Consider the following 27,492-nt stretch of genomic DNA (forward strand, 5'->3'; position numbering starts at 1 on the left):
GGAGGGAGGAAGTGAGTTCTCTTTCAACACAGGTCCTAGAGGGTTCACAGGGGCTTGGTCTGCCTCTGGCCAAGCCTCCAGTCCTTGCTAAGGGATGCAGTGCTGCCCCAGGGCTGGCTCTGAGGCTGCAGGGACCTGGTGCCAGGACTGTGCACTCCAACACCATCGGCATCCTGGCCTGAGCCCTGTCCCCCAGCTCAGTCACTGCACCCTTCAGCAGGCCCCTGGCACACTGTCCCTGCTGTCTTCAGCCACTCTAGGCAGTGCCTCCCTCCCAACCCTCCAGAGCTCCATCACCATGTCCCACATTCTAAGCAGAGGCTAGCAAGGAGCAGCTGCTCCACAGAAAGGTGGGGATACTTGCCAGCTCTTCCTATCCCCACCTCAGTGTATTGTTTTGGGAAGAGCACTTTAAGTGTTAAGTCTTCCTGCTGCCTGGCACAACAGATCACAAACCAATAAATCATAACAGCAGACTCCTGAGTTTGGAATATAACAAACTCATTGTTCATTTGTCTCACGTGTAAGAAAAAAACAAGGTTCATTAGAAGTTTTAATGAAAAAATAAAGTTCTGAATTAAACTATAATTATACATGGCTGAAAGTGATGAACTAAAAGAATGGAGATGTTACTTTTTTATTTCTTTCTGCTGATATTGTAACGTGCTGGACACCATCCACTGGGATAAATCCAAAAAGGGGACAGAACAAGAGTCAGTCACACTGATTAGTGTTGAACCTCTGTGAAAAAGAGCCAGTTCACTTGACAGTGCACCATTTCTCCCATAAAAGCTTCAGGAACACAGTCCACAGAGGTCCAGTTGAACTGCAGACACGCTGTAAACACAAGAGATACGAATTTCAGACCAGGTCCAACTCTTGTGCAGTTGTGGCTGGGAACTTCCAAAGCATTTCTGGGGAAATGGCAGCACTGGAGAACTTTGGTTATTTTTCTGGCTGCAAAGGACAGTCAGGCAGCCATTGGGAGCGAGTCTTTGGCAAACTCCTTGGTGGTTCCACATAGCTTCTGAAGGCAGCACAGTACAGTCATGGTTGAGAGATTTCACAGAAGCTGGTTTTCTGAACCCAGTCAGTGGTTACAGCTTGGTGGAACGAGATTTTTATCAAGAACCAGGAGAGAACAGTTGCATGTTGTGCACTTCTGTCGCCCTGCCCCACACCGTGGAGCCCCAGGGCCCTGTGGTACTGGGCTGCCTGAGGCTTTGGCAGCCCCGGGGCCAATGTCTGAAGGAGGGCACTTGAACCTGTGTGCTAGCAAGACCCTCAGTCATCACCAGGATGCATCTCCTGGTGAGGCAGTCCTCAGACAAGGCAGTGCTCCAGTGCTGTGTGACTGCAGAACTCATGGGGTCATGATCCTGCTGGTGTGGCTGCAGCTGCTGTGCCAGCCAGTGCTTCTCTGAGCCTCTTACTGGACAGAGCACTCACTGTTCTTCAGGCATAACTTCAGAGAAACACCTCAAAGCATCAACCCGATTTGTGTGATCCATGTGGATCAGTGTGGTCATTGCGGAACAATGCCAGCATCTCCCTGGCCTTGTGTATGAGCTGTGGTTTCCCATCGTGGTTCTGAAGGGATTTCCCGTGGGCTAAGTAAGGCCCAGGAGCTCCTGTCTGCAGTGCTGGCCAGGGCCTCAGTGATCTCCTGTCCACTCCACACCAGACGGATCCTCATTGCACTTCATCCTGTATCTGCATTGCCTGCATTTGATCTGTGTCGTTGCTACCAACAGAATCAAGATTCTGGCTTTTTGGTTACAGTCCAGTTTCAAAAAACAAACAGCAAAAGCAAAAATCAACTCAGCTGTCATACTTGGATGGACATGATCAAATTCCAAACCAGACCTGCCAGGTTCTACATTTCCTTTGGCCCCTTTTACAGCCCATGTTTGAATTCTGGGCTGAGAAAAAGGAGAGTCATCTTCTTAAAACAGCACCATAGAGGTTAATGAAGGGACAGGAAATGGAGCAGTTTCCCCCCATACACACATTTGAGCTGTTCATGCAAATAAATCACCAAAAAAACACTGTAAGAAGAGACCTTCTAGGAAGGAATCTGATGCCACTGATCCCCCACGCTGCCTGTCCAGGAAAAGGGTTGCTCCTTCCTGCCAGGGCGCTGTCCCTTGGCACAGGAGGGAGCCCCAAGTCTCGTTTGCACTTGGGTGATGCCAAATGACAGAACTCCCCTAGGCTCAGGCCCGTGGAAGCAGCAGCAGATCGCACAGAGGCCGGTAGCACTGAGGCTGACTCCTATGGAGTCTTAGGATATCTAAGATTGATCTATACGGACAAATGGGCAGGTATAATATCACACTGAATTTAAAACACAGGGCCATTTACTTTTCAGACTCTTCACACAGACTCCCTCCTCCTCCCCTCCCTCTTTGGGAGGAGGAGGAGTTTTCTAGCACAGAGAAGATTTGCAGTTTCCCAATGGGATGAGAAGACCTACTTGGCAAAGGTATAGTACATCACCCAGTCATCGTAACCAGACAAAACTCCACTGAGCTCAGAGAGCTTCGTCTGTCCCTCGAGACAGTCTCTCGCCACAGTTCTGCCCAGTCGGCCGCTCCCAGCTCCGGCTGCCCGCGGCTCGGCGATTCCTCATTCCTGGGCCACAGGCCGGCTGGGCAGCCCTCCCGCCTGAGCAGCAGCAGTTCAGGGGAGCCCTCCCCGGCCTCCCGGCCGGCACCCACGGCTCACCCACCCACGCAGCGCACCAGCACGTGCCTCCCCCCTAGTCCAGAAAGCGCCTGCGCGAGCCCGTCCGGGAGCGGTTCGAACGGCGAATGTCAAACTTGGAGTCCCGGCACTTCTGGCAGATGTAGATCTCTGGGACGTTCGACTTGCGGATTTTGGCGCAGGAGAGGTGGATCCAAGTGTGGCACTCGTTGCACTCGATCATCGGCCGCCCAGCGAAAGGCTTCATGCAGAAGCAAGTGACCAGGTCCCACGAGTCATCATCTGCAAAGACAAATGTCAAAGATACGTTTTTAGTGGTTGATGCCTCTCACACCAGGAATTTTCTCTCCTTTCATGCTAAATTAACTACCTGGGTTTCAAAGACAGGCATTTTGCTGCTTTTTCCAGGTCTCTCTTGCACGGGAAGAGACTCTCAGCAGTACACAGGAGGCCGTAATCGAGGAGATGCTGCTTCTATAAAGTTGCAGCTTTTCACTCAGTTTATTGCAGAAAGAGCCAACCCACTTCCCTCCTCTCAAAAACCCAACTGCTCCTGAATTCCACCCAGGCGGTGTTCCTCGGCATTACCCTCAGGCTACAAGTAAAGCACCACTACTTCCACCTGGCTAATCCTCTTGGACAGCCAGGCCACCTACCTGAATCCACCATGATGTCCTCATCGTCACCAGTGCCATCCTCATCCCGAAAGACCACCTGCTTGCCCTGCCGAATGACCGTTCGTTTGCCCACGCTCTGGATCTCCACTGTCTGCTCGGCCGTCACAGCAGGGTAGGAGACGCTGGACGGGGTGTCAGAGTCCCACACCGAGCAGTGCTCAGTCACAGACTGAGGGTCACCCTCTGACGAGGGGCTCATCGGCGTCTCTGCGTAAGAGTCCTCCGCCTCCAGATCCAGCAGCTTCTCCTCATAGTCCTCCTCTGCAGACACCTCTGTTTCCCTCCTTTTCAGCTTTTTCTTCTTCCTGATCTTATCGATTTGCTTTCGCTCTGGCAGGAAGTTGCTGGCCTTTGCCCGCTGGAACAGGGAACCATACGGTTTTGCTCGCTTAAGCTGACTAAAGTTCTTTCTGTTCTTGGTGGGCAGGGAGACAGAGGAGGGGGTGTCATTGAAGCGGGGATCCCAGCTATCACTGTCAATCGTGCCTCCAGTACTGTTGGGAGGGCTGGGGCTGTTCCTCAGCGGCGTTTCCTGGAACACGTTGAGGAAGCAGGTAACAGTTTGACTCAAAGCAGACTCGTACATGGCACAAGGCACTGTCCCCTGTCCCCCAGGGCACTCTGACCCATCCCTGAGATGCTGTGCCCTGTCCCCTAGAGTGGTGTCCCCTGTCCCCACGAGCTGAGCCCCTTCCCCCGGGTGCTGTCACCTGTCCCCAAAGCACTGTACCTTGTCCCCTGAGCCACTGCACGCTGTCCCCCGGGGAGCTGAGCCTTGTCCCCCAGAGTGCTGTGCCCTGACCCCTGGGGAGCTGAGCCCTGTCCCTGAGGCACTGTGCTCTGTTCCCAAGCCACTGAGCCCTGTCCCTCGAGGTGCTGCCGCTCCCGCTCTCCCTACACAGCACCCCGAGGTTCCCCGGTAGCTCCCGGGCCCGGGGAGCAGCAGGAGCGATGCCGGATCCGACGTTTTTCACCCCGCCCACGCCGGGCACCACCCGCCCCGTCCCCAGAGCCTCCAGCCGCCGCGGTTCCCCTTTTGTTCAGGCCCGGCGCGGGGCCGTGACCGCTGGAGCGGCCGGTCTGACAGACCAGCCCGGCGCCCCCCGTGCCCCCAGCCCCCCCGTGCCTCCCGGTGGAACTCACCTCCTGCGGGTACGGGATGTAGCCGGCGTAGGCCAAGACGAAGGTGCAGAACTTATTGAAGTCCTCCACGGTGCGGTGCCGCCGGGAGCCGGGGGAGAAGTCCTGCGGGGGGCGGGGGTGAGCGGCGGCCGCGGGGCCGGGCCCGCCGGTGGGAGGCGGCGCCGCCGCTCCCGCCGCGCCCCGCACCGCCCCCCCGCCCCCACAGCGGCGGAACCGGGCAGTGTCCCCCCCCCCCCCCATCGCCCCCCGGCGTCGGTACCGGGCCCCCAGGCAGCCCCCCCTGCGGAGGGCACGGCGGGGCGGCGCCGCCGCCATTCCTCGCCCCGGCGGCACAAGATGGCCCCGGCCCCGGCCCCCCGCCGGGGAACGGGCAGCGGGCACCGGCGGCCGGACAGGTCCGGGCCGGGCCGGGCCGGGCAGGGCGGCGGGACACGCACCCCCTCCCCTTCTGTTCCCTCCCCGCTTCTCCCTTCCCTTCCTTTTTCCCCCCGGGACTCTGGCTCACCTCCGGGGCAAACGGCGAAGCGCAGGAGTCGGAGTCCATGTCCCGGCGGGGGCGCGGGCGGGCCCGGGGCGGCGGCGGCGGCAGCCGGGCAGTGCCGACACCGCGAGCGGCTCGGTGCCGGCGGGAGGCGGCGAAGGGGCGGCCGCCCGCGCGGGGCCGCCGGGAGCCGTAGTCCGGGCGTGCGCAGTGCCGGGCGCGGGGCGCGCTGGGAGCGGCGGAGGGGCGGGGGCGGTGCCGGGAGCGGTAAACGGAGCGGGAAGCGGAGCACGGAGCAGGGCGGAGAGCAGATCGGTGAGTGGGGCCCGGGAGGGGCTCTTACCGGGTGGTTGTGAGCCCGGGCGAGAGGGGCCGGCCCTGGGCTCACCGCGGGGCCTGGCTGGTGGCGGTGGCGGGACGGGCAGGGTGCCGAAGCGTCTACCGCGAGCTGGACCCTCCACCCCGGGGCGGACCCTCCGCCCTCGCTAACGGCGGTACCCGAGCCGGGCTCAGAGCGGAGCTGCCTCAGCGCCGTCTGCGCTCGGGCCGCTCTTGTGTTCCCCCGGTACCATCGGGCGGCTCCTTCTGAGCGCCAGCCCAGGGCCAAGGGCGCGGGGCTGGGCGCGGTAGCTGCGGGGCCCTGGGACCGGCCTGAGCGGGGCCGCGCTACCAGCGCCGCCGCCTTACGCAACGGCCGCTCTCGGCGGGTCCCGGCTGGGACGAGCACTCCGAGCCCTCCCGCCGCCTCCTTGCTTGATCCCCACCTCCCTTTCCCGCCCCGGGAATCGCTCGGGGGTCGGCCCGGCGGCTCCGCGCAGGGCGTGATCCAGGTGCGCTCCCGCAGGCACGGCATGGCGACGAGCACCGGCGGGACGGCAGCGGGAGCCTCAACCACGGCGGCGGCGACGGGAGAACCGGCACACGCGGTGTCGCTGCTGCGGGGTCTGAGCGCGCTGCGGGCCGAGCGGAGCCTGCTGGACGTGACGGTGGTGGCCGGCGGGCGAGAGTTCGGGGCTCACCGCGCCGTTCTGGCCGCCGCCTCGGGATACTTCCGCGCCATGTTCGGCGGGGCCCTGCGCGAGTCGCGGGCCGAGCGTGTGCGGCTGCACGGCGTCGAGCCCGAGTGCCTGGGGCGGCTGCTCGACTTCGCCTACACCGGCCGCGTGGGGCGGCTGGGCCCCGACATCGCCGAGCGCCTGCTGCGCGCCGCCGACCTGCTGCAGTTCCCCGCTGTCAAGGAGGCCTGCGGTGCCTGGCTGGCGCGGCAGCTGGAGCCCGCCAACGCCCTGGACATGCAGGACTTCGCGGAGGCCTTTGCCTGCCCGGAGCTGGCGGCTGCCGCCCACCGCTTCGTGCTGCGGCACGTGGGCGAGCTGGGCGCCCAGCTGGAGCGGCTGCCGCTGCCGCGCCTCCTCTCCTACCTGCGGGACGATGGGCTCTGCATCCCCAAGGAGGAGGCTGCCTTTCAGCTGGCGCTGCGCTGGGTGCGCGCTGACCCTGCCACCCGTGCCCCGCTGCTGCCACAGCTCCTGGCCCACGTCCGCCTGCCCTTTGTGCGCCGCTTCTACCTGCTGGCCCACGTGGAGAGCGAGCCGCTGGTGGCCCGCTGCCCGCCCTGCCTGCGCCTTCTGCGTGAGGCCCGCGACTTCCAGGCTGCCCGCCTCGACCGCCACGACCGGGGGCCCTGTGCCCGCATGCGCCCCCGGCCCTCCACAGGCCTCGCCGAGATCCTTGTCCTCGTCGGTGGCTGCGACCGTGACTGCGATGAACTTGTCACCGTCGACTGCTACAACCCACGCACTGGCCACTGGCGCTACCTGGCCGAGTTCCCCGAGCACCTGGGAGGGGGCTACAGTGTCACTGCATTGGGCAACGACATCTATGTCACAGGTAAGGCATACAGGGAATGAGGAGAAGCACCAGGGTGGAGGGTTCTATTGAAAATATGTAGGTTGTAGCCACGACATTTGGCTTTTCCTGGGTAGCAGAGAGTTTGGGACTTGGCTTGGGTGCCTGCAGCCTGCCAGCAGGCATGGAGACTCCTGGAGTCGGTGCTGGATTTAGCAGCTGGTCTCAGTCCAGGAGCTATTTTGTCATGACTAATGCTGTTGAGCATGCTGGCAAAAGTCACAGATCTTGTAGTTAGAACTTTTTACCCGTCACTGAGGACAGGGGTGATGTAAGAAGGTTTCGAGTTTCTCTCTTTGAAGACGGTGTTCAGGTTCAGAGCCCCCTGAATCACATGCTTGAGGCTGAGGCATGTCAGAAAACCCCAGCTTCCTTCACCAGCCCCTGTGAGTCACGGTATCTTCCCCTGCACAAATCCTGCCTCCTTGCTGGGGCTACAATTACTTCTGTCAAGGTGACACCAATATGTAAATTTGGCTGTTAAGCTGCATGTAGATCCCTCCTTTGAACTACATCTCTGTGACAGCTACATCTCTGTAACAAACTGAGGCCCAGGACACCGAGTGCTGTGGAACAGCGTGCCCTCAGTGTGCAGGACACACTGGCAGAGCTTTGAAGAGCAAATCTTACTGCAGGTGAACAGACAACTGTGCGTTCTCTAGTCACAAGCAGAAAACAAAGACCTGCTTTAAGGACAGGGTTGTAAAAATGACAGGCTACCACATGGATGCAGCATTTTACAGAAGCCCTTACATCCTGCGGGAGCTTCCTGGAGTGATCCCAGGCAGATCAGTCCTGCTGGGACCTGTGTACAGGCTGCTGCTGGGGATCTTGGGTTGGTTTGGTCTGTGTCAGTGTGATGAAGGCAAGGCTGGGAGATTCCCAAGCTGCCAGCAGCACCACGGCCTTGGCAGCTTCTGGGCAGTGACTGAGGGAGGGCTGTAGAATGGGAGAGAAGTGGGTATTAGAGGACAGAGGTAGTGAAACATGGAAGACTCATTTTGAGTCTCAGCTGGGTATGGACTAGGAACGACATGGGAGAAATCCTCCCCAGCTTGCTGGGAATGAAACAGTGCAAAACTTCCTTTAAAATCCTTGTGGCACTTGTGCTGAGCCAAGCCCTCTCCATCACCCTTCCCTTTGTGGAGCCAGGCTCTTGACATGTGTCATGCTGTGCCACAGGGGGCTCGGACGGGTCCAGACTGTACGACTGTGTCTGGAGGTACAATTCCAGCGTGAACGAGTGGACAGAGGTGTCGCCCATGCTGAAAGCCAGGGAATACCACAGCTCCACGGTCCTGGACGGGCTGCTCTACGTGGTTGCCTCTGACAGCACGGAGCGCTATGACCACACACTGGACAGCTGGGAGGCCCTGCAGCCCATGCTGTATCCCATGGACAACTGCTCCACCACCTCGTGCCGTGGGAAGCTCTTTGCCATCGGCTCCCTGGCTGGCAAAGAGTCCATGGTCATGCAGTGCTATGACCCCGACAGTGATCTCTGGTCCCTCGTCAACTGCGGCCACCTGCCCCCCTGGTCCTTTGCCCCAAAGACCGTCACGCTCAATGGTCTCATGTACTTCATACGGTGAGTACTGGGAGCAATCTCTTCCCTCCTTCCCCATGTCCCCATGAGGAGAGCCCACAGCTTCTCTGGGAAGGTGGATTTTGTGGATGTTGCAGGTGGTGGACGGAGGGCACTGGGTTGGGACAGCACCCCTTCCCCTGATGGTGCAGGGAGGGCTGTAACACCTCTTTCCTTGTGTTGGTGGACTTCAAAGAGCTGCCCATAAACTTGTGTGAAAATGTCTGAGCGTAACCCAGGGCTGGGGAACAGACATGTGTAAATCCATCTGAAGTCAGCAGCACTGTTTGGAAATTGGCTTCTCGGTTTCTTCGGCTCCTGGTTCAGCCCCCCTCGTTGCTATAAATAAGCACATAAGCTCCAAGAAAACGTTAAACTCTAGTGCAGGAGAGAACGTCTTCCGTCTCAGCAGAGATAAGAGGGCTGAAGATGAAGTGATTGGTCACTATTTTTAAGCACCTTTCCAAATTGGGACTTAATTACCCATCTGAAGCTGTCCTGGTGGCGCAAATACTTCAGTTATCCGCTTAATTAAAAATAAACGGGAAGGCATGCTAGGGCTGGAGCATTTCATCTCCCTGTGTTGACTCTGAGCAAACAGAGACTTCTGTGATGGCCCCCAGGCACTTCTCTTTTTTTAATCTCCTCTTGGCTTTGCATAAAGTGGCAGCTTTGGCCCAAGACTTTTATTTGATCCTTTCGGGTCCAGCCAAGTGTCTTGCTGGCGGCTGTTCTGGTCAGCTGGTTTCAGTCCCTCCTGCCAGGGTGTTGCAGCTGCTCAGCTCCTTGTCACAACCTGATTCTATAGAATTTCCTTTTTCTTACCCATTTTAAAATACTGATGATTGACACTTCAGGATTTTCGGATCACTTTGCATCTGCAAGAATCAGTGAGGAGATGATCAGGGTTAGGTGTTCTTCCCTCATTTCACGTGCTGCGTGCGCGTGGGCTGCTGCTCCATGTAGAGCTGTGGGATAATCTTTGGAGGACAGAAGAGTAGGTTGCAAGTAGAAGTAGCAAATTGGTTTAATAGCTCAGGCTAAAGGCTCTGAGTGATGATCCCTCGTGCTGGGACTAGTTTTATACCTGTAAATAAAGCACAGGAGTGAGGTTCAGGTGCTCTCTGCAGTTGCCCCAGAGCTGACCCAGAGTGGGGAGAGGAGCCCCTGGTCTGGCTGCTGGCCCCGCCTGGAGCTGCCTTGCAGCATCTTGATCCCATCTGTACCAGGACTGTATTGGAAGGACTGACAGCTCCTCTCCAGCTGCCCTGACCTTGTCCTCCACGCATTCTTGTGTCAGCAGCGCGTGTCTCTGAGTTGCAAACGTCCCTCACCTGTCACTGTCGCCCTCCTGTCTGCCGAGCAGGGTGGGTAAGAGAAGCCCTGGGGGATTATGTTGCCTCCCCAGCTCTTCGCTCCCCCTGCTCATCTAAATTTGGCTTTGATGAAGAACCCAAGCAGCGTTTCTAGAATGCAGAAGAGTAATTTTGTGTTCTCTTCCCCAGAGATGACTCCGCTGAAGTGGATGTTTACAATCCATCAAAGAATGAATGGGATAAAATCCCTGCCATGCTTCAGGTAGGACATTTTCCCACTTCCAGGATGTCTTAAATGTTTTAAGTTAATGTAATTTACCTTTGGAAAACCAAGAGCTTTTTAGACTCAGAACCCCTTGCATGTGGAGCTGGTTTAAGTGTGTTGGAGTCACTGGGAAGAAGTCCTGGATGTGGTGGCATGTCTGGGTGTGCAGCCCAGCACATGAGATCTGTGGGCAGCACTGGTTTAGAGCCCAACCTGCAGCTGGCAGGCATGAAACTCCCTCCAAGGAACAGCTCCCGTATCCCACCGACCCCCTTGCTGGATCAGGCAAACGCCCCCTGGTCACAGTGTGTATTTATGGTTATGTTGCAGGTTCATGTTGGGGGGAGCGTGGCTGTGCTCGGAGGGAAGCTCTATGTCTCAGGAGGCTATGATAACACATTTGAACTCTCGGACGTCTTGGAAGCCTACGACCCCGAGACACGAACGTGGAGTGTCGTGGGCCAGCTCCCTGAGCCCATCTTCTGGCACGGCAGCGTCAGCATATTCCGGCAGTTCATGCCAGAAACCACACAGGAGGACGACAGCATCACGCTGGACAACACCATCAGCTTGAGCAGGCAGAACCAAAACCTTCACAACCAGAACCTCAATGAGCTGCCTTAACACAGGAAGCAGCTTGACAGAGTCCCTCATCCAGAACCTGGGCTGCTTTGGGAGAAGCCTGAGGCAAACCAGTGCTTGGAAACAAAACCACACTGATCACAGAGGGAGCAAGAACTCTGGCTGTTGGATGTGATGCTGTGGGCCTGCAGGCAGCGAGGCCTCCACTGCTTCCCTCAGCCCTTCAGGGTGGGAGATGCTGCCCACAGGGACCCGAGAGCTGATCCTGGGGAAAGCACTCATGGTGAACCACACCACAGCACCGCTGCTTACGGCTTGTGACCAGACACCTTTCACTGGGAGCTCCTTCACCCTGAAATGCTTCATTTCCCACCAAACTCCTTCCTTCAGTTTCTGTCTTGGGAGGGGTCTGTCTGGTAGGGCAGTTGTCTGTACACCCCCCTGTATTCTGTGCCTCGGAGGGAGATAGGCTTCCTGTGCACGTGTGGGATTGAAAGGTAGTTATTTTAGGGTGTTTTTTTTTCTTCTTCTTCTTTTTATTTGGGGTTTGCAGTTTTATTTTGGCCTGTGTAAGATTTGCCTTTATACTTGCCCAAGTGCCCTGGCCACATGGGCTCTGTTTATCTACCTTTGCTGAAGAGCAGCTGCATGCAGTTTACTTGTGGAATGTTTCTGGAAGAAAACAAATGGCTGAACCTGCAGCGTGGCTCCCTGAGAGCAAGTGCTGCACCTTCTGGAGAACCCTGAACCGTGGCAGAAGCTAAGGTGTGGCTGGATGCATTTGCTTTTTTGGTCTTTAAATCTTAGCTAATAGAGGAAAAAATTGCATTTAAACTGAATTCAGAGATGGAAACCCCGTGTACTCAATCTCTCTGCTCCAGGCTTGCCCCTGGATCGAGTAGCATCCGAGCCCCATTTCCACAGCATCAGCGTCTTCACAGCTTTACAGAAATGTGTTTTGCCCCAGTGCTGTCTGATGCTGCTGCACCCCTCAGCCACGGGGAACCTGGGCTGTTCTCCAGCCTGGAACACTGACAGTGCCTTGAGACCGCCGCGTGCCAGCCGGGAACGCGCAGGGCCCAGCGCGGCTGCCCCTTGGTGTCACACCCGTGGACAGAGTAGTGGGTGCAGGGGCCCACAGTTCGGGGCAGCTGCTGCTTTTTTGGGAGCAATGGCCAATTCCCGACGGCGCCGCAGCTCCAGGCATTTCTGCTGAGCTATAAATAACGCACCCTGGCGCACGCGGCCGTGCTCGCTGCTGGACCCCCAGTCCCACCCGCTGAGCAGCTATAGATCTGTATTTATTTTTTGTAGAATTCATTGTGTTGAATCCTCAAGTACAGTTGATCTCCATCCTTTGAAACAAAGGCATTCTACATTTGCAGATAATGTATTTTTATTCTCATAGTTTGTTTCTAAATTTACTTGCAGCAGTCAAGTTAAATAAAACTTGTTACACAATTCTGTTTTCTGTGACGGGAAGGGACCTGGAATGAGATTTTACTGGGAGTTTCTCATTCCAGATATGCTTAAATTGGAGCCTCTCTGCCTCCTTGGTAGTAGAGGGAGAAAGGGGAGAGAACACAGCTGCAACTCTGGGGTGTAGGGGTACACACAGAGATCTCTCCCCACCCTGGCACCTCTGGGGTGTAGGGGTACACACAGAGATCTCTCCCCACCCTGGCACCACTCAGGCCTTGGTTCTCACTCTCCCAGCAACTCTGGATTGGGTTATTTGGGACAGAATATGTCCCTGCACAGGAGCGCAGGCACTTTGTGGGTGCTGGAGTGTGTTTCGTTCTAACCAGACATGGGTCATGCCCCGCCTTTAATGGGGTAAGGAAAGAGCAACTGACAAAAGCTTAACAAAACAAAGGAGAAATAAGGCACCAGTTAAACGGAGGAGTTAAGGAATGGGCAGAGCCGAAGGTGAGCTTTAATCACAGACACTGACTGGAGCGACTGTTCTGAGACATTTCTTCATTTGACGCTCAATCACAAGGTCATGGTGACTTTCTTTCCCTGCAGCCTGGGATGGGAGACTTGCAGAAAAGGAGGGAAGGGGGCTCAAAAGAACAAGTGTGGCAGAAAGTGGCTCAGCTTAATGCTTTACTGTGTTTCAGTGGAAGGGGTGGGTGGCCACACTACGTCTCACAGTCTTCAGGAATTGTTGTAGTTATTATCAGCGATTGCTCAATCACATCCGCAGGAGAGAAGTTCTCGTTTGAGCAGAGTTTCTGTGCAGGGACCTCCTCAGGCAGTGGCCCACGGGCCAGCGACTCCACAATCACCTCGGCTGAGCCCACCTCCAGCTCTGGCGGCGGCTGCAGCACCACCATCACATCCTTCTCATCCTCGATGATCAGGTTCCGCAGCTTCCGCTGCCGAGGGTTGTAGTTCTCCACTCGGTCGTGGATCTCCATGTGGCGCCTCAAGTGAGCCTGCAAAGGAAGGGGAATGTGGAGAGATGCAGTGAGGACTGGCTCCCCAGGGCAGCACGAGGCCCTGGAGCTGGGAAAGGCCTCACCTGCCGTGTGAATTTGTAGCCACACTCGATGCACTCAAACTTCCTCACTCCCTTGTGCCGGCGAACATGGACACGCAGCTGTTCTACCGCTGGGAAGGGAAACGAGAGCCTGTTGGCAGCAGCTCCATGTCATACAGGCTCATTGCAATGCCAACCCACCCATGGGAAGGAGGCAGCTCCTGCAGAGCCCCATGAGAGCTGGAGCTCCCACGTTACCTTTGAATGTCTTCCCACAGATGTGGCAGAAGTGGGGCCGCCCCTCCTGGTGCCGGCTGGCAACGTGCCTCAGCAGTGGCCCCTTCTCTGTGAAACGCTGCTCGCAAAACTCGCAGCTGAACGGCCGCTCCCCGGTGTGCGTCCGGTTGTGCTTGTCCAGACTTGCTGCCGTTAAGAGGGGGAGGCAGGGAGAGTGGCTGGTCAGAAGCACAGCCTATGCACCCCTATCCCAGGGGCTGTCAGGCTGGGCCAGGCTGGTCAGGAAGGCAAGAGCAGCACAAGCAGTAGCTGCCTGCTACTGCTAAGGGTCATGAGCAACACCAGCTCGTTCCCCTTCTGTGCCATGAGAGCGGAGCAGGTGACAGGAACGTGCTTTCCTTGGTATCAGCCTGCCCTCACAAGAGCGTGGCTTTGCTCCTGGGGAAGCTACTTTCTGGAGGTCCTGGATGCTGGAGCACAGCACTTGGCATGACCTGCCACAGCCGGGGGTACCTTGTGTCCGGAAGGTCTTGCCGCAGAGATGGCACTGGAAGGGCTTCTCGCCAGTGTGCGTGCGCAAGTGCATGTTGAGGTTGGCTTTCTGCGTGAAGGCGTGGTGGCAGAACTCACACACGTAGGGCCGCTCGTTCCTGTGGGCAGAGAAACCTCACCGTCACCTCTGCCTCCACCAGCTTCAGCCCCTTGAGTCTCAGCCCAGCACCTCTGGGAAGAGGGTGACTTTCAGCCAACCCCCAGGCCTGTGGGGCAGGGACTGCAGCCAGGAGAGTCAGGGTGAAGTAAGAGAGGACACGGGTCACATTGTACCTGTGCTTGGCCTTGATGTGCATCTGGAGGCCATTGCGGCTCGAGGCCCTGTGCCCGCACTCCTCGCACACAAACAGCTTCTCTCCACGGTGCTTGAAGGCCTCGTGCAGGCGCAGCTCTGTCCGGGACAGAAAGCACTTGGAGCAGGTTGAGCACTGCAAAGCCACAGGAGAGGAGGGTGTTAGAGTTGGGGTACACCCACCCAAGTCACACTTGCACCCAGTCTTTCCCCAGCTGCTCCAGAGACCTCCCTGTGGAAGCCAAGGCAGCACCACCAGCTCAGAGACACCCAGTGAGATGGGACAGCCCAACAGAGATGAAGTGCTGGTCAGTGCTTGGATCTGTGGGCTGCTCCTGTACCCAACAGAGCCCATGTGCAGTAGCTCTGTGCCCCACCCCCTCACTGACACAGCCAGACATAATGTTGTGCCATTCCTTGGGCCAGGTCCACACTCAGGATCACACCCTCCCCAAAACCCCCAGTCCCTACCGCATGGGGCTTGGGTGCACCGTGCAGCTTTATCATGTGGCTCTGCAGGTCCTTCTTCTGCATGAACTGCTGTGAGCATGAGGAGCACTGCAAGACAGGAGAATGTGGTCAGCTTCCAGCTGCCCCCAAAGTGTGGTTTCAGAGCAAGGAGAGAGCCAACAAAGGAGTAGAACAGAGATTCCTGGTACAGCCATGGGAAGCCTTTGGCTGTGGTGCCTCCCTGGACCACATTTTGGTTTCGAGACAGGGAACAACCCTGAGTGGACTATCATGGACCAGAGAAGGGAACTGGTGCGCTTGGCTCTTGCCAAGGCAAGAGAGCTGGGCTGGCCTAGAAGGGAAAGGCTTGCCCCTGCTCCGTGCCAGTGTCCAGCAGCATCCATAGCAATGTCGGGTGCAGGCCCTGCTGACCTTGTATGGCATCTCTCCAGTGTGTGACACCATGTGCAGCCGCAGCTCCATCCGCCGCTTGAACACCTCTGGGCAGGCCGAGCACGTGAATACCTGTGAGAGACGGGGTGGTGTTGGCTTCCACAGGACTCAGAGCCTGACCTGGAGCCCACAGCTCAGCCTCCTGCCCAGCACTTGGCACTGGCACCCAGCTACAGCATTCAGCCCGCACCCATAGGAGCCAGATCTTGTACACTAGAGTCCTGGTGTGCTGAAACACAAGTGAGGGCTGTGTTGTGTATCAGGCGTGAGTCCCAGCCACAGGGGTCCTGGCTGTGGGGGTCCCAGCCGTGGAACATGTGCCACATGGTGCTGGCAGGGATCTCTTTGGAACTGAGCATGGGCTGGGATGGGGAAAAGGCTCCAATTCCCCTGCTGCCACACGGCAGCCACACTCCAGCCCAGCAGGGCAGCTCCTGGGCGTACCTGTTCCGATCGGTTCATGCAGTTCCTGGCTTCGTGTTCCAGGAGATTCTCTTTTCTAAAGTAACATTTGCCACACTTGGAACACTCAAATGGCTTCTCTCCAGTGTGTTTCCTTGGGGTATGCAAATACAGAATCCCATCACTGCCTGCCAGCATCTGCACAAACAGGCCCAGGAGGTCACAGGGAAGGGTGAGGTGGGTACTTCCCCCCACCCCCACAGTGCCACTATTCACTGCTGCCCTAAAGCTGCTTTTATGCTACTTTTGAGTCCCCTCAACAGCACGGCTGTCAATGGCCACAGAACACCATTTCTGCAGGGCCAAGATTCTTCCCCAACACAAGTGAAGCAAAGCTTGAGCTCTCACTGCAGGGCCATGCCCTGCTCTCGCTGATCCACCCTGGAGCTCCTCACAGAGCCCAGCCATGTGTCCCCCGCAACCCCAGAACCCCCCACCCCAGCCCGGGGCATTCTCAAAGCCCAGGAGGATTTGCCATCGCCCACCTGCAACTAGCAGCTAGTGCAGCCGCCAAGGAGCCCCTCACATGGGCTTCCTGAGCCACAGCTCAGGACAGTCGCTGCAGCTCTGGGATGCCTTTCATTGACATCTAACCCTCCCCCAGGGGCAGAGCAGACCCCCCCTTTACCACCCTGGGGGATGCCGAGGTGCTGGGACAAGCTGGCAGAAAGGACACCGCCCTTTCACCCCCCCGGGAAGGGGCCGAGCCGTGGGAGCGGCGCGTCCCCCCGCGCGCAAGGGGAAGGAGAAGCCGGAGCGTTTACCTGTTGTGCACTTTAAGGTAATATTTGCTGAGGAAGGTTTTATGACATGTGGGGCACTCGACCGGCACCGCTGTACCTTTTCTGCTCGCCGGCGCCTTTCCCGGAGCGGGGGGACTCTTTTTGCTCCGCAGCACCTTCTTCTCAGGAAGGGGCTCAGCGTCGCCGTCCCCCCGCCCGCCGCCACCCACCGCCGCCTCCTCCGGGGCTGAGGGGGAGCCCTGCGAGGGAACAGCGGCGTCACCGCGCCGCCCTCAGCTCCCCGCCGGGCCCCGGCCCCGCCGTCCCCCTCCCGCCTCCCTCACGCACCGCCTGCCCGCCGGGCTGCGGGGCCGCCGCGGGCTCCGGGCGGGCGGTGGCGGCGGCGGCGGCGCGGCGGGGCCGCGGGCGGAAGGCGCGGCACAGCGCCACGGCGTCGGGCACGCCGAGCTGCTCGGCGGCCGCCAGCAGGCGGGCGCGGTTGTGCGCCGTGAGCGCCAGGCGCCCCGTGTAGAAGAAGTCGAGCAGCAGCTGGAAGGTGTCGGCGAGGCCGTCGGGCAGCGCCACGGGCCCGCCGGGGCCGCGCGCGCGGAAGAAGCGGGAGCAGCTGGCGAGCACCGGCCAGTGCGCGCGGAACTCGCGGCCGCCCACGCCCAGCGTCGCGTCGCAGAACTGCCCGGCCGCGCGCTGCCGGTTCAGCTCCCGCAGCACCCGCACGCTGTGCGCCGCCGCTGCCGCCATGGCCGAGCACCGGAGCCCGCCGGCATCCGCCGCCGCCGCCGCCGCCGCCGGACGTGGCGTCAGCGGGCGCCGGCAGTGACGCCGTGAGCGGCCGGGGCGGGCCAGGCCCGGGGGGCGAGCCCGGCGGCTCAGGCGGCGGCCAGGCGGCGCGTGTACTCCTGGATGGCCATCTGGAAGTGTTCGGCCGTGTTTTGGTGCGGCCGCAGCAGGATGACGAAGGCTCGGGGCACGAAGTACCCGCCCAGCAGTGCTGCGAGCGTGCCCAGCGTGCTGAGCACCCGCGCCGCCGTCGCGGCCCGGCCGCGCAGCGCGTCCTGCGAGCAGAGCACGGCGGCCGAGCAGCTCAGGTGTAGCAGCAGGCTCACGGTCAGGCTCTTGGCCTCGTTGTAGGCGGCGGGCAGGTCCGTGCCCGCGTAGCTGAGCGCGAAGCAGCCGGCGCTGAGCAGCACCGTGTAGGCGATGGCGGCGTCGGCCGCGGCGCTCTGGGCGCACTCCAGCACCACCCACTCGTCCTGTGCGCCGTACTCCCGGCGCGGCACCGAGGGGCTGGCGACCTCGGTGACCACGCACAGCAGCACTTGTGCCGCCGTGCTGGCGGCCACGAACAGCACCGGCCCCTGGCGCCGCATCCAGGCCTCGTAGAGCGCAGGGCAGCGCGCGTTCAGCTTGAAGATGCAGAGAATCTGGAAGGAGCGGGTCGCCACGCACGAGAGGAACACGGTGAAGCTGATGGTGAAGAGCGGGACCCGCAGCAGGCACGCCGCCTGCGAGGGCTCCCCGAAGTAGCAGAAGAGGCTGCTGCAGGTGCAGGCCAGGGAGCCCAGCATGAGGAAACACGTCTTCCCGCCCGCGGACTTGACCACGGGTGTGGAGGCATTGAGCGCGAACAGGACAGCCAGCGCCGCTATGAGCAGCATGAGAAGAACAGCCAGGGCCAGCAGCGCCCAGGAGAGGGGCTCGGACCACGACAGGAACTGGACGGTGCGGTTGAAGCAGACCTCGCTCCCTGCTGGGGACCACTCATCCAAGCCACAGGCCTGGCAGTCAAAAGGGTCTGTGGAGGACACGGACACCTCACACACCTCGGACCCGGTAAGAGCTCTGCCACGGTGCAGGGCCCGGCCCGCAGCTCCCTGGGCTCTGCTCACCCATCACGCCTGCTCCTTCCTGCGGGCGCTCCCAGGCCTGGGGTAGCAGAGCCCTAAAACGCTTTTTTTCTTTTCCTAAAAGGTCCCCCACCTAAAATTGGCCCCGTGGACTCTCCCAGAATCCATGGCCTGGGCTGAGATAGTGGCTCGGCTGTGTGAGGCTTAGGGCCATGGGGGCTGTGGGTGGGAAGGGGCCCATGCATCAAGCAGTAACTTGGGAAGGATCTGCAGCGGCTGCTGTTGAATGGGACAGTACCGTGTAGGGGGGCTTTCTGCTCCCACTGTCCCCAGAGCTGCCCCTGCCCACTCCACAGGCCAAGGGTGTTGAGGCACTAGCTGCCAGGAAGGGGTTTGTTGTTTTGGCTGGTGATTCTGAGGCAGGAGACTACTGGGGCCTGTCCCAGGCAGGAGACATTTCCATATGCCAGGTGCTGATGATCACACAGTGCGGAAGCCCCATGTGCCACCTGGAGCACAAAGGCAACCACTATGTTGAATTTCCCTGGCGGAGGATGCGGTGCAGGGAACAGCTACCGGGCCGGACATCCCCTTTCCCTGGCCACAGGCAAAGAGGCTCTGTTTGCCCAGGTGGGCTCACCTGTGGGCAGTACTCCCCGGAAAGCACGGGGCATGGGCTTTGCATACCCACTGGTAAACAAACAGGAAGAGCCAGACCCACTGCCTTCAGGTCAGCTCAGAGGTTTTACTGACCACAGGAGGTGAGAGGCTGGGAATGGTGAGACAGGAGCAGGAGGTAGGATGTGGGTAGGGGAGGAAGGGGCAGGATCAGACCCTGCGGTATACTGACCCGATGTGTTCAGGAAGGTTCCTGGTGGACAGGCCACACAGCTGAAGCAGCACTTGTGGCGGCTCTGCTGCAGCCGCATTTCTCCTGGCTTACAAGCCTTGGAGCACACCGAGCTGGGAGCCTGCCGGGAGCACAGACAGGGTCAGGCTGGCAAGCAGCAGCACTCTGGCACTGCCCTCACACTGCCTCAGCCCTCAGTTTTGCCCTGCTATGAGGAAACATCCCAGAACTGGTGGCATTGGGATGCAGTCAGCTCAGAAGTGAGCAATAAATAAGACCTGAAGACCTGGGTGCAGAACAATACCTGGCCATCTTCTGTGTGCCACACGACTTTGCCTGGGTCGATGCTCAGCCTGTCAGGGTTCACACGGAAGGTTCCTATCACATCAGAAGCCCAGTTTGGGCCTAGCCACTTCCACATGACAATGTCATAGCCTTTTTGAATGTCCCCGTGGGCATCGAAAGAAATTCGGCTCTTGTACAGGGTGAAGTTTACTTGCCTAATCTTTTGTAGGAGCTGTAAAACAGAAGAATAAGAGAGGAGCCCTTCCAATGGCACAACTCCTGCCATTGGAGGGAGATGTGCTGGAGGATGCTTCCTCTGTCCTGCAACTGCTTTCAAGCCCCACAACATCTGTGGGAAATCCCATTCAGTGAGGGGCTAGCGGTAGAGGAACAAGTGAACTAGGATGGAGTCTAGGTCTAGGTCTAGGTCTTGGCTGCTCTGACTGTGAGGGGTAGCTGAAGCCCACAAGGGACTTCATCTGGGATTTGAGCTTTTGGGAAAGACAGGAAACCTTTTGGCACAATGGAAAAATCCTTCCCTGTGGGAAGGGACCCTCATGGATCTTCTTCCACAAGGTTGGTCTTACCTGCCAGGGATAGACAGTGCCTTTGCTGCAGGCCCCCGAGGCACAGCCTAGCAGGTCATGGAGACCGTGGGCCACGGCATACACAGCTGAGTACACGTTGAAGGAGCCTTGAGCATCGTACATGTCAGGGACAGTGGCAAGCGCATGGCAGCCAGTGCAGCGCTGGGTGCAGTCCAGCCTCGTGTTCCCCACAGATTCCCTGCCTGCCTCTGCACTGCTGGCACACTCAGCCACAGCACCTTCCTCCGACATCTTCCAAGCTTCAAAGCGTTCCAGCATCGTGGACTCTGGCTTCTCTACTGCCATCCCAAACACCGAACCGATGGTCTGGATGCCAGGTACCTGCCAGATAGTTTGAGCCAACGACCAGTCTTCGGAGGCCACCCACACCATGCCCGTGATGTTCCTCTGGACCACCACCTTGAAGAATGGCAGAACACTTCCTCTGTTGGAGAACACAACAGTGACATTGACCTTGACGTCTGTGAGGATTCGGACCAGGTTGTGAAGCTCAGGGTTGCTGGCGTCCGAGTTGGCAGGGATGATGCCTCGGTAGGCCACGCACACGTTGCTTGCGGTCAGGAGCTTCTGCAGGGCATCCAGGCCGGCCCTGCCATAGGTGTTGTCGCTGCCCAGCAGCACCACCCAGGTCCAGCCAAAGTGCTGCAGCAGCAAGAAGATGGCCTTCACCTGCTGCCTGTCGCTGGGGATGGTGCGCAGGAAAGAGGGGTACAGCCGCTTCAGGCTCAGCAACTCCGTGGAGGCTTCGTAGCTGATCTGCAACGAGAGCCAGGGGAAAAGGGGATGCGCTGGCCCAGGCAGCTGCACCCCTGAGAGCTAATGGCATGGGCAGCCTGTCCTGGGAAGACTTGGAGCTGGGCAGTGGACCCAGTGCCAAGCGTGCTGAAGCAGGAGAAAGCTGTGATGGATGGCAAGCCAGCCCACTGACTGCCTGTGAAATACCCTCTGACAGCACACACAGAGGGGCTGCATTTCCAGCTCTACCAGTCTCCTCAGGTCTGCAGCCACCATCCCTGAAACCATCACTCCTTCGGATCCCTGGTTTTCATCAGCCATAGAAGCTGCACTTACCTCTGGTACAAGAAAGAGGCTGAGAACAGCGGCTGTGGTGAGGGCCAGCCCGGTGCTGTCAGGGCCAATGACAGCCACGGCCTGGGGTTCATAGTGTTGGAAACTGGGGAGCACCTGGACATCGTGCTTGCCTTTACGAGCAAGAGCACACAGCGTGGCATGGAAGTTGGTGGACTCAGAGCAGGTGTCATAGATTTCATAGCCCAGGGTGACATTAGGGAGCAGCGTGGTGGAGTTGTTGATCTCCTCCACAGCGAAGCGCAGGGCCTGGGACAGGCAGTAGCCGTGGCTCTTGAAGGCGGCTCTATGGAATCGAGAGAGGTCGTCAGGGAGGACAGAGCGCGTTGGGGGCACGGGCAGCGCGGGCACTCACTTGTCGCAGCCGCACACGAGCAGGCTGGCGCCCTCCCGGTGCGCCGCGGTGTGCAGCGGGAACAGCCCGGCCAGGCGGTGATCGCCGCGGAGGGTGAACGAACAGGCGGCGGCAGCAGCCGCGCAGAGGCACAGGCGGAGCGGCGCGGGCGGCAGCATGATGGGGCGGCTCCGCACCGCGCGGGCGGCTCTTAACGGGGCGGGGGCGGGGCGGGGCCGGCCGAGGGGCGGCCCCGGGAGGCGGAGGAGGCTCGGCGGTGATGCCCGCGCGGCGCAGCCGCCCCCGCCGGGCTCCGGCCCGTGCCCTGGCCCGCGCGAGCCGGGCGGAGGCGGCCTGGCGGGAGTTCGCCGCCTCCTTCACTCGCATCGGGATGGTGCCGCCGGCTGAGCCGGGGCTGGTGGCCGTGGAGGCGGCGGAGGGCACGGCCGTGCTGCTGCTGGAGCCGCGGCAGGTGAGCAGCGCCCGCAGCGCGCCGGCCGCGCCGCGCCCCGCACCGCCTGACCGCCCGCTCTGTCCTGCAGGCGCTGACCTTCACCGGCAAGTGCCGCCTGCGCTGCCTCTACGGTGCCGTCCGCCTGCTGGGCTTCGCCGTGGCCTCTCACCACCCGGGGCTGCCGGTTTTCTCGCCGGCCACGCACTGCGCGCTCAGCCTGGAGGCGCTGCCCGGCGCCCGCCCGCCCGCCGCCGCCCTCCGCCAGCTGCGCGCCACCGCCCGCGCTGCCATGCGCTCGCACCGCGTCCACCGCCGTGAGTGCGGGACGGGACGGGGGCGCGGGCGGGCGCCATTTCACGGGCGGTGCGGGGAGCGGCCATTTTGTGCGCGGGGCGCTGCGCAGCGGCTGGGTGCCATTTCGCGGGCGGGCGCGGGGCTGAGGGTGATGGCGGCACTTGCCTCTTTCAGAGGCGCGGGTGAAGGTGATGGCACGGTTCTCTCCCGACTGCGCTGTGGTGCTGCTGGAGCACCTGGACACGCCCGTGACGCGGTTCCTGCTGAGCCACCCACCGCTGTCGCGGCTTTTCGAGCCCCAGGTGAGGCGGCGCGGTGCCCGCTGCACCCTATGCCGTCCCCGCACCGCCCATGCAGAGCCGGCGGCGGCCGCCCCTGTCGGCGCCGGGCCGTGGCCTCACACAGCCCGTGCTGAGTGCTCACCCTCTCGCCTAGAAAAAGGAGGAGTCCAACTTCACGCCAGAGGACGCGGTCCTGGCATCTGTGGGCATCGTGAAGTGCAGCCCCGACCGCGGGCTGCTGGTGTCGGAGAGCACGTGCCTGGCGCTGGAGGAGCTGATCCAGGCCTGCTGTGGTGAGTGCAGGCCTTTGGCTATGTTTCGGCTTTGGTAGCCTGAAAAAAAGGAAATTCGTGAGGCTTTCCATGAGTTAAAGTTGAAAGAATTCCTTGGCCAGCACATGCTGCTTGAAGGTCGAATTTTTCTTTATGAAGAATGTGTATCTAGTGCTTAGGCATTGCCTAGGGTGGGTCAGTGATGCCAGCATCAGTCCAGTTCACACTCTGCTTTTCTTTCTAGCGGAAGATGAAGGTATCCCTGTGGTGCTGGTGTGTGGCCCAAAAAACACTGGGAAATCGACATTCAACAGATACCTAATTAACCTGTTACTGAACCAGTGAGTCTTTCCATGTTCTGCAAGCCTTTATGTGCTGCATGCGATTTAAGAGAAGGAAAAAAGAAAATACAAGTGTTTGATAGGTCTCTCAGAAGAGCCATCAGAACTCAAAGGTGCATAGTTGCCTCCTGAACATTTATGTTGAAATACTGTTAAATTGCTCCCTTGGAGTGTGTGAGCACATTAGACACCAAGGAGATTGGGTTCAGTAAGGGAGTTACAACGCTTAGAAATGTACCGTGAATGCAGTTGAGGGAGGAGAGATTCACAAATTTTAGCTTTGCAACCTAGAACAAAATCAGATTGCTCTTCTGATCTGTTCAGGTCACGTAGTTATTCTTTTGGTGGATGCTAACACACAGTCTCTCTCCCTGCAGCCTTCCTGTGGTGGAGTACATGGAGTGTGACATCGGCCAGACAGAATTCACTCCGCCTGGGTGCGTGTCCCTGAGCAGCGTCACAGAGCCTGTTCTGGGTATGTGTTCCGCTACTTCTGCGGTTACAGAGACCTGTTCCATTTCTGAAATGAACAGGGTGTTCTGGGCAGAGGCTCTGCTTCAGGGGAAGCTGCTGCTGCTGCCACAGCTGTCAGAGTTTCCTGGGGAGAATAAACCAAGGGCTGTTTAGGTTTTCTTGTAGAGACATTTAAGCTCCCTGAGTAACATGGAGCTATTCTTGTGGTTTAAAGAAACATGATGTTGTAGAGGTGGTAGTGCATGCTAAGGTATATCAAAAGGGATGTTCTGCCTTTCAGATGTGAAAGGTCTCCTTGGGAAAATCGATATCCATAGATAAAACTAACTTGAGAAATCCAAAGTGGATCTGCACAGACTGAGGCTGCTGTGATGAGTGGAAAAAACGGAGTCCAGGAAACTGCTGGAGTTTGTAGTCATGCAGATTTGGGGCACTGTCTAAAAGGACATTGCCGGGCTGGTTTGGTGTTTAACCAGTTTGTCATAGACTGTTCTTTAAAGATTTGCAAGTGTGTGAGCAGTGATTTCAAACAAAAAAACCTCACCTAATATTAACCCAAAACAAAACTCCCAGCTTGCGGAGTGACAAACCAGTTTCCCCTATTTGCAGGCTGTGCAAGGGCAATTGGCATGTGGGAAGAGCGTGGGTTTTTTCGGGAGAGGGTGCTCAGGGATGAGAATGTTTTGGTTTGACTTGGGGAAGGCACTGGATGTTCGGTGCTCTCTTTCCAGGTCCCCCCTTCACTCACCAGCAGATGCCCAGTAAGATGGTGTATTTTGGCCAGACGAGCTGTGAGCAGGACACGGAGAGGTACCTTGATGTTGTGAAATACGTGTTCAGCTACTACAAGAAGGAAGTGCCTCTAGTCATCAACACCATGGGCTGGGTGAAAGGTAAATGGGGTCAGTCTGCTGTGGAGAGGTGTGGGAGGGAGGTAACGTTGGCACAGCACCACGTGGAGCAGCAATCCACAGCGCGTCCACCCGAGTTAACGCCGCTGTGCCACCTGTCACAGTAGTAGCAGCAGTCGTGTGTTTCCTGTGCTCCTGAAGGTGAAGGGCTGCTGCTCCTCATTGATCTCATCCGGCTGTTGTCACCCAGCCACATTGTTCAGATGGACATGTGTGACTGGAAGGCCATGCCCCCGCTGACGCCCGAGCACGTCCACTTCAGCGCCGGGCTGCACACCAAGGGCAAGCAGCAATCCAAGTGCAAGCAGCTGGGAGTGGACAGCATGGAGAGCTGGAAGTACCCTGAAGGGGAGGATGTGTCAGCTCCACAGCACAAGCTGCTGTATGTCCACCCAGAGTTCCCTCGGGCGGGGGTGGCAGCTGAAGCGTAAGTAGGATGTTGAGTGCTCTGTGAGGTCCATGGGCTGAACAGAACCACACACTGTCCTTGACATGGGGTTGTTCTTTCAGGCGAGTGCACAGCGGCATCCTGCGCGACATGTCCATCCTGGGATACCTGGGCCACCTGCAGAGCCCGGACATTGGGGCAGTGCTCCCGCTGCACAGCCTGGTGCCATATCAGGTAAAGGAGCTTTTTGGGATGGTTTGCAGGGGAGCGTGCACAGAGCCCAAGTTGAAGTGATGGGCAATTTTGTTCCTACTGTATGTTTTTCTCAGAAGAGGGACAAACACTCTAATCTGCAGAGTGACTGTATTCAGGGTGTCTGGAAGCCAGGCTTCTGTCAAGTTGCTGGTGTGGCACGTGTGTGATGTGTGTCCTGTGCGTGCAGGTGTTGGCGCAGAAGCTGCTTTGTGTGCCCTGCCATAGTGCCTGTATGTTGGTGTGGGAGTGTGCAGGGTGTGTAGTCAGCAGGGTCTTATCTCTGAACTCAAACGCAATCCGTGAGGAGCTGATGAGCACTTTTCTCTCTTTCCCACCTCAGGTACCTTTCAATGCTGTCGCACTCAGGGTTATTCACACAGATGTTGCTCCCAGCAACATCATGTACGCGGTGAACGCCAGCTGGGTCGGGCTCTGCTGCATTCCAGAGGAAGTCCGGTGCCAGACCGAAGGGCCAGTCCTGCTGACACAGACACCAGTCTGCGACTGCCTGGGCTTTGGTGAGCACACCTGGAGCTCTGCTCTCACATGCCGTGTTTAGGCAGACAGGTTGCATAGTGATGGAATTATTTACTCTTTTAAAACCAGCTGGAGAAGTGGGGTGAGTGTGGTGTATTCTTTGCTCTTAGAGACTGTATTGCAGTCCTTGGACTTTGGTTAACAGGTGGTAGGAGCTGTGGGGGATGTCCTTGAATGGTGCCACTCAGAGCTTCTCTCAGAACTCCACGGTGACTCACTTTCTGGTTCACGTTCTCAAAAGCACGTTCCGTGTAGCTTTTGCAAAATTCCAGTAGCTGTCTCAGTTTCCTTGTGACTTAATTTAATGTTCCAGTTTGGACCTAGGTGCTCATTCGTGTGTAGGGATGTGATAGTGAGCAGGGATACCTAGTGACTGAGCTTTGCATGTGGTTTTTGGGGTTTTTTTTTAGGAATTGTCCGAGGAGTTGATATGGAGAAGAAGCTTTACCACATCCTGACACCAGTGCCTCCAGCGAATCTGAGATTAGTGAATTGTCTGCTCCTTGGGAACATTGCCATCCCTAACTGTGTGCTTGTGGGCCAGGTAGGAGCTCACGGGAGGGGTGGGAGTTGGCTGAGCTGCAGCTGGTTGGCAGGTTTTCCGTTTTCTTATTCCTGAGGCTGATACGTGCTGGGAGATGCCTGGGCATCAGCAGATGGTTATCTCTGTGAAATTGTCCTTAAGCACAGAAACCTTGGGTGAACAGAATGTTCTACTCATGTTTCAGATGCCAAAGTGGGGTTTGGTGATTGCTGAGTCCTCCCCACTATCAGCTCTGTCAGCCTGGGGAGGGATGTGCCTCCCCCTCTGCTGAAGGAAATTCTTAAAGTTGTTTCTGATTTAATTTTTCCATTTTGCAGCAAGGAATTGAGGGAGAGATCCCCTATGTCACATCCGATTACAACTACAGTATCATGGGCTCAGGGAAACTGAGGAAGAAGAAGCAGCATTTGAAGAGAAGGGGGTTCCCCTTTGAGTGTAATTATACTTGAAGCCCCAAGGTGCTCAGCCAGGCTTTGTTCACGTGGGACCTCAGGTGGTTGCAGGAGCCTCGGGTGCTGCAGAGGCCCTGGGCAGGTAGATGTTACCGTGGGGCCAGTTTTGATAATGTTTTGTATGTTCAGTTTGTATTTTTGTGTTTTGTAATAAATATCTATGGTAAACATTGGGCTGGTTTGGATCTCTTCCTAGGCCGAGGCTGACGCAGCCGGGGGCAGCTGCCATTGCACTTGCGCTGGTCAGGACCTCTTCCTATGGCCTGCCTGGTCCTCAGGGAGCTCAGGTGTCAGCAATCCACAGTGTCCTGAGCAGAACTTCAGTGTCCCCTGGGTTTGGGGAAGGGCCCATACTGGGGTTCTGGCTGGCCCGTGGCTCTGGGTGTCCTGCTGGTCAAGGAGAGGGGAGGGAAGGAGCACCATGGGGAGTCCCTGTCCCCCTGAGTCACAAAGATGGAGCTGCTCGGTGCTGCACTGTCACAGCACACCCTGTCTGTCCACTGGGACTGCAGCCTCCTGCCCTGTGCTGTCCCGGCTGCAATCTGGTGCTGCAGGGTGAGCTCAGTGCCCTGAGCACGGGCTGGGAGCGGCTTGGGCTGGCTTTGATGTGTTCCCAGCTCTAAGGACTGTGCTATGGATAGAGGCTGTAGTGGGATGGGACTGGGGAGGAGCCTGTCACCCAGGTGCTGCATGGAGCACTGGGGTGTGTGGCCTTACCTGACCCCACCTTCTCTGTCCCACTGGGACACTGGAGGATCTTTACTTATTTTTCTTCCCAGCCCTTTGTCAGTTAGCAATTTGCTGCCAAGGGAAGCCAGGAGTGGTGGGAGTCACGCAGGACTGAGTGCCTTGGGTCAAGTTGAGGACGTTTTTGGAAAAAGCTATTCTTTATGGGTAATACCAGCATGCTGGGCTCTTCCTGGATCTGTGACTGCAAAAGTA

General features: G+C 58.3%; 4 protein-coding genes across 8 annotated transcripts; 2 read left to right on the plus strand and 2 right to left on the minus strand.

The window, feature by feature from the left end:
* Nucleotides 1-484: 484 nt before the first annotated feature.
* PHF13 (PHD finger protein 13) lies at nt 485-5,224 on the minus strand. Its single transcript, XM_068171531.1, has 4 exons — nt 5,032-5,224; nt 4,527-4,628; nt 3,363-3,915; nt 485-2,988 (listed from the first exon to the last, which is right to left on the minus strand). The coding sequence occupies exons 1-4, from the start codon at nt 5,068-5,070 to the stop codon at nt 2,762-2,764; spliced, it is 921 nt and encodes a 306-aa protein (XP_068027632.1). The 5' UTR covers nt 5,071-5,224; the 3' UTR covers nt 485-2,761.
* Nucleotides 5,222-12,124, plus strand: KLHL21 (kelch like family member 21). The gene is made up of 5 exons (XM_068171527.1): nt 5,222-5,322; nt 5,852-6,897; nt 8,098-8,503; nt 10,006-10,078; nt 10,412-12,124. The coding sequence occupies exons 2-5, from the start codon at nt 5,859-5,861 to the stop codon at nt 10,703-10,705; spliced, it is 1,812 nt and encodes a 603-aa protein (XP_068027628.1). The 5' UTR covers nt 5,222-5,322; nt 5,852-5,858; the 3' UTR covers nt 10,706-12,124.
* Nucleotides 12,035-21,577, minus strand: LOC137461781 (taste receptor type 1 member 1-like). 4 transcript variants are annotated; one of them, XR_010993482.1, is made up of 14 exons: nt 21,369-21,577; nt 20,996-21,299; nt 19,904-20,680; nt 19,336-19,548; nt 16,359-16,576; nt 15,577-15,688; nt 15,112-15,204; nt 14,701-14,787; nt 14,211-14,365; nt 13,899-14,035; nt 13,407-13,571; nt 13,191-13,279; nt 12,351-13,104; nt 12,035-12,303 (listed from the first exon to the last, which is right to left on the minus strand). XR_010993482.1 is itself a non-coding variant. In XM_068171523.1 (13 exons), the coding sequence occupies exons 1-13, from the start codon at nt 21,524-21,526 to the stop codon at nt 12,808-12,810; spliced, it is 2,805 nt and encodes a 934-aa protein (XP_068027624.1). In that variant the 5' UTR covers nt 21,527-21,577; the 3' UTR covers nt 12,035-12,807. The 4 variants fall into 4 exon arrangements, 2 of the variants coding, with proteins under 2 accessions (XP_068027624.1, XP_068027625.1); XR_010993481.1 differs by having other exon boundaries at nt 12,035-12,256; nt 12,304-13,104; XM_068171523.1 differs by having other exon boundaries at nt 12,035-13,104.
* NOL9 (nucleolar protein 9) lies at nt 20,587-26,720 on the plus strand. 2 transcript variants are annotated; one of them, XM_068171525.1, is made up of 12 exons: nt 21,583-21,819; nt 21,890-22,115; nt 22,270-22,397; nt 22,531-22,669; nt 22,893-22,989; nt 23,367-23,464; nt 24,195-24,356; nt 24,516-24,801; nt 24,885-24,996; nt 25,358-25,535; nt 25,965-26,098; nt 26,416-26,720. In XM_068171525.1, exons 1-12 carry the CDS (start codon nt 21,628-21,630, stop codon nt 26,545-26,547), a joined length of 1,884 nt encoding a protein of 627 aa, XP_068027626.1. In that variant the 5' UTR covers nt 21,583-21,627; the 3' UTR covers nt 26,548-26,720. The 2 variants fall into 2 exon arrangements, with proteins under 2 accessions (XP_068027627.1, XP_068027626.1); XM_068171526.1 differs by lacking the exons at nt 21,583-21,819; nt 21,890-22,115 and adding an exon at nt 20,587-20,920.
* Nucleotides 26,721-27,492: the final 772 nt, after the last annotated feature.

This window comes from Anomalospiza imberbis, chromosome 23, assembly GCF_031753505.1.
Source record: "Anomalospiza imberbis isolate Cuckoo-Finch-1a 21T00152 chromosome 23, ASM3175350v1, whole genome shotgun sequence".
NCBI lineage: Eukaryota > Metazoa > Chordata > Aves > Passeriformes > Viduidae > Anomalospiza > Anomalospiza imberbis.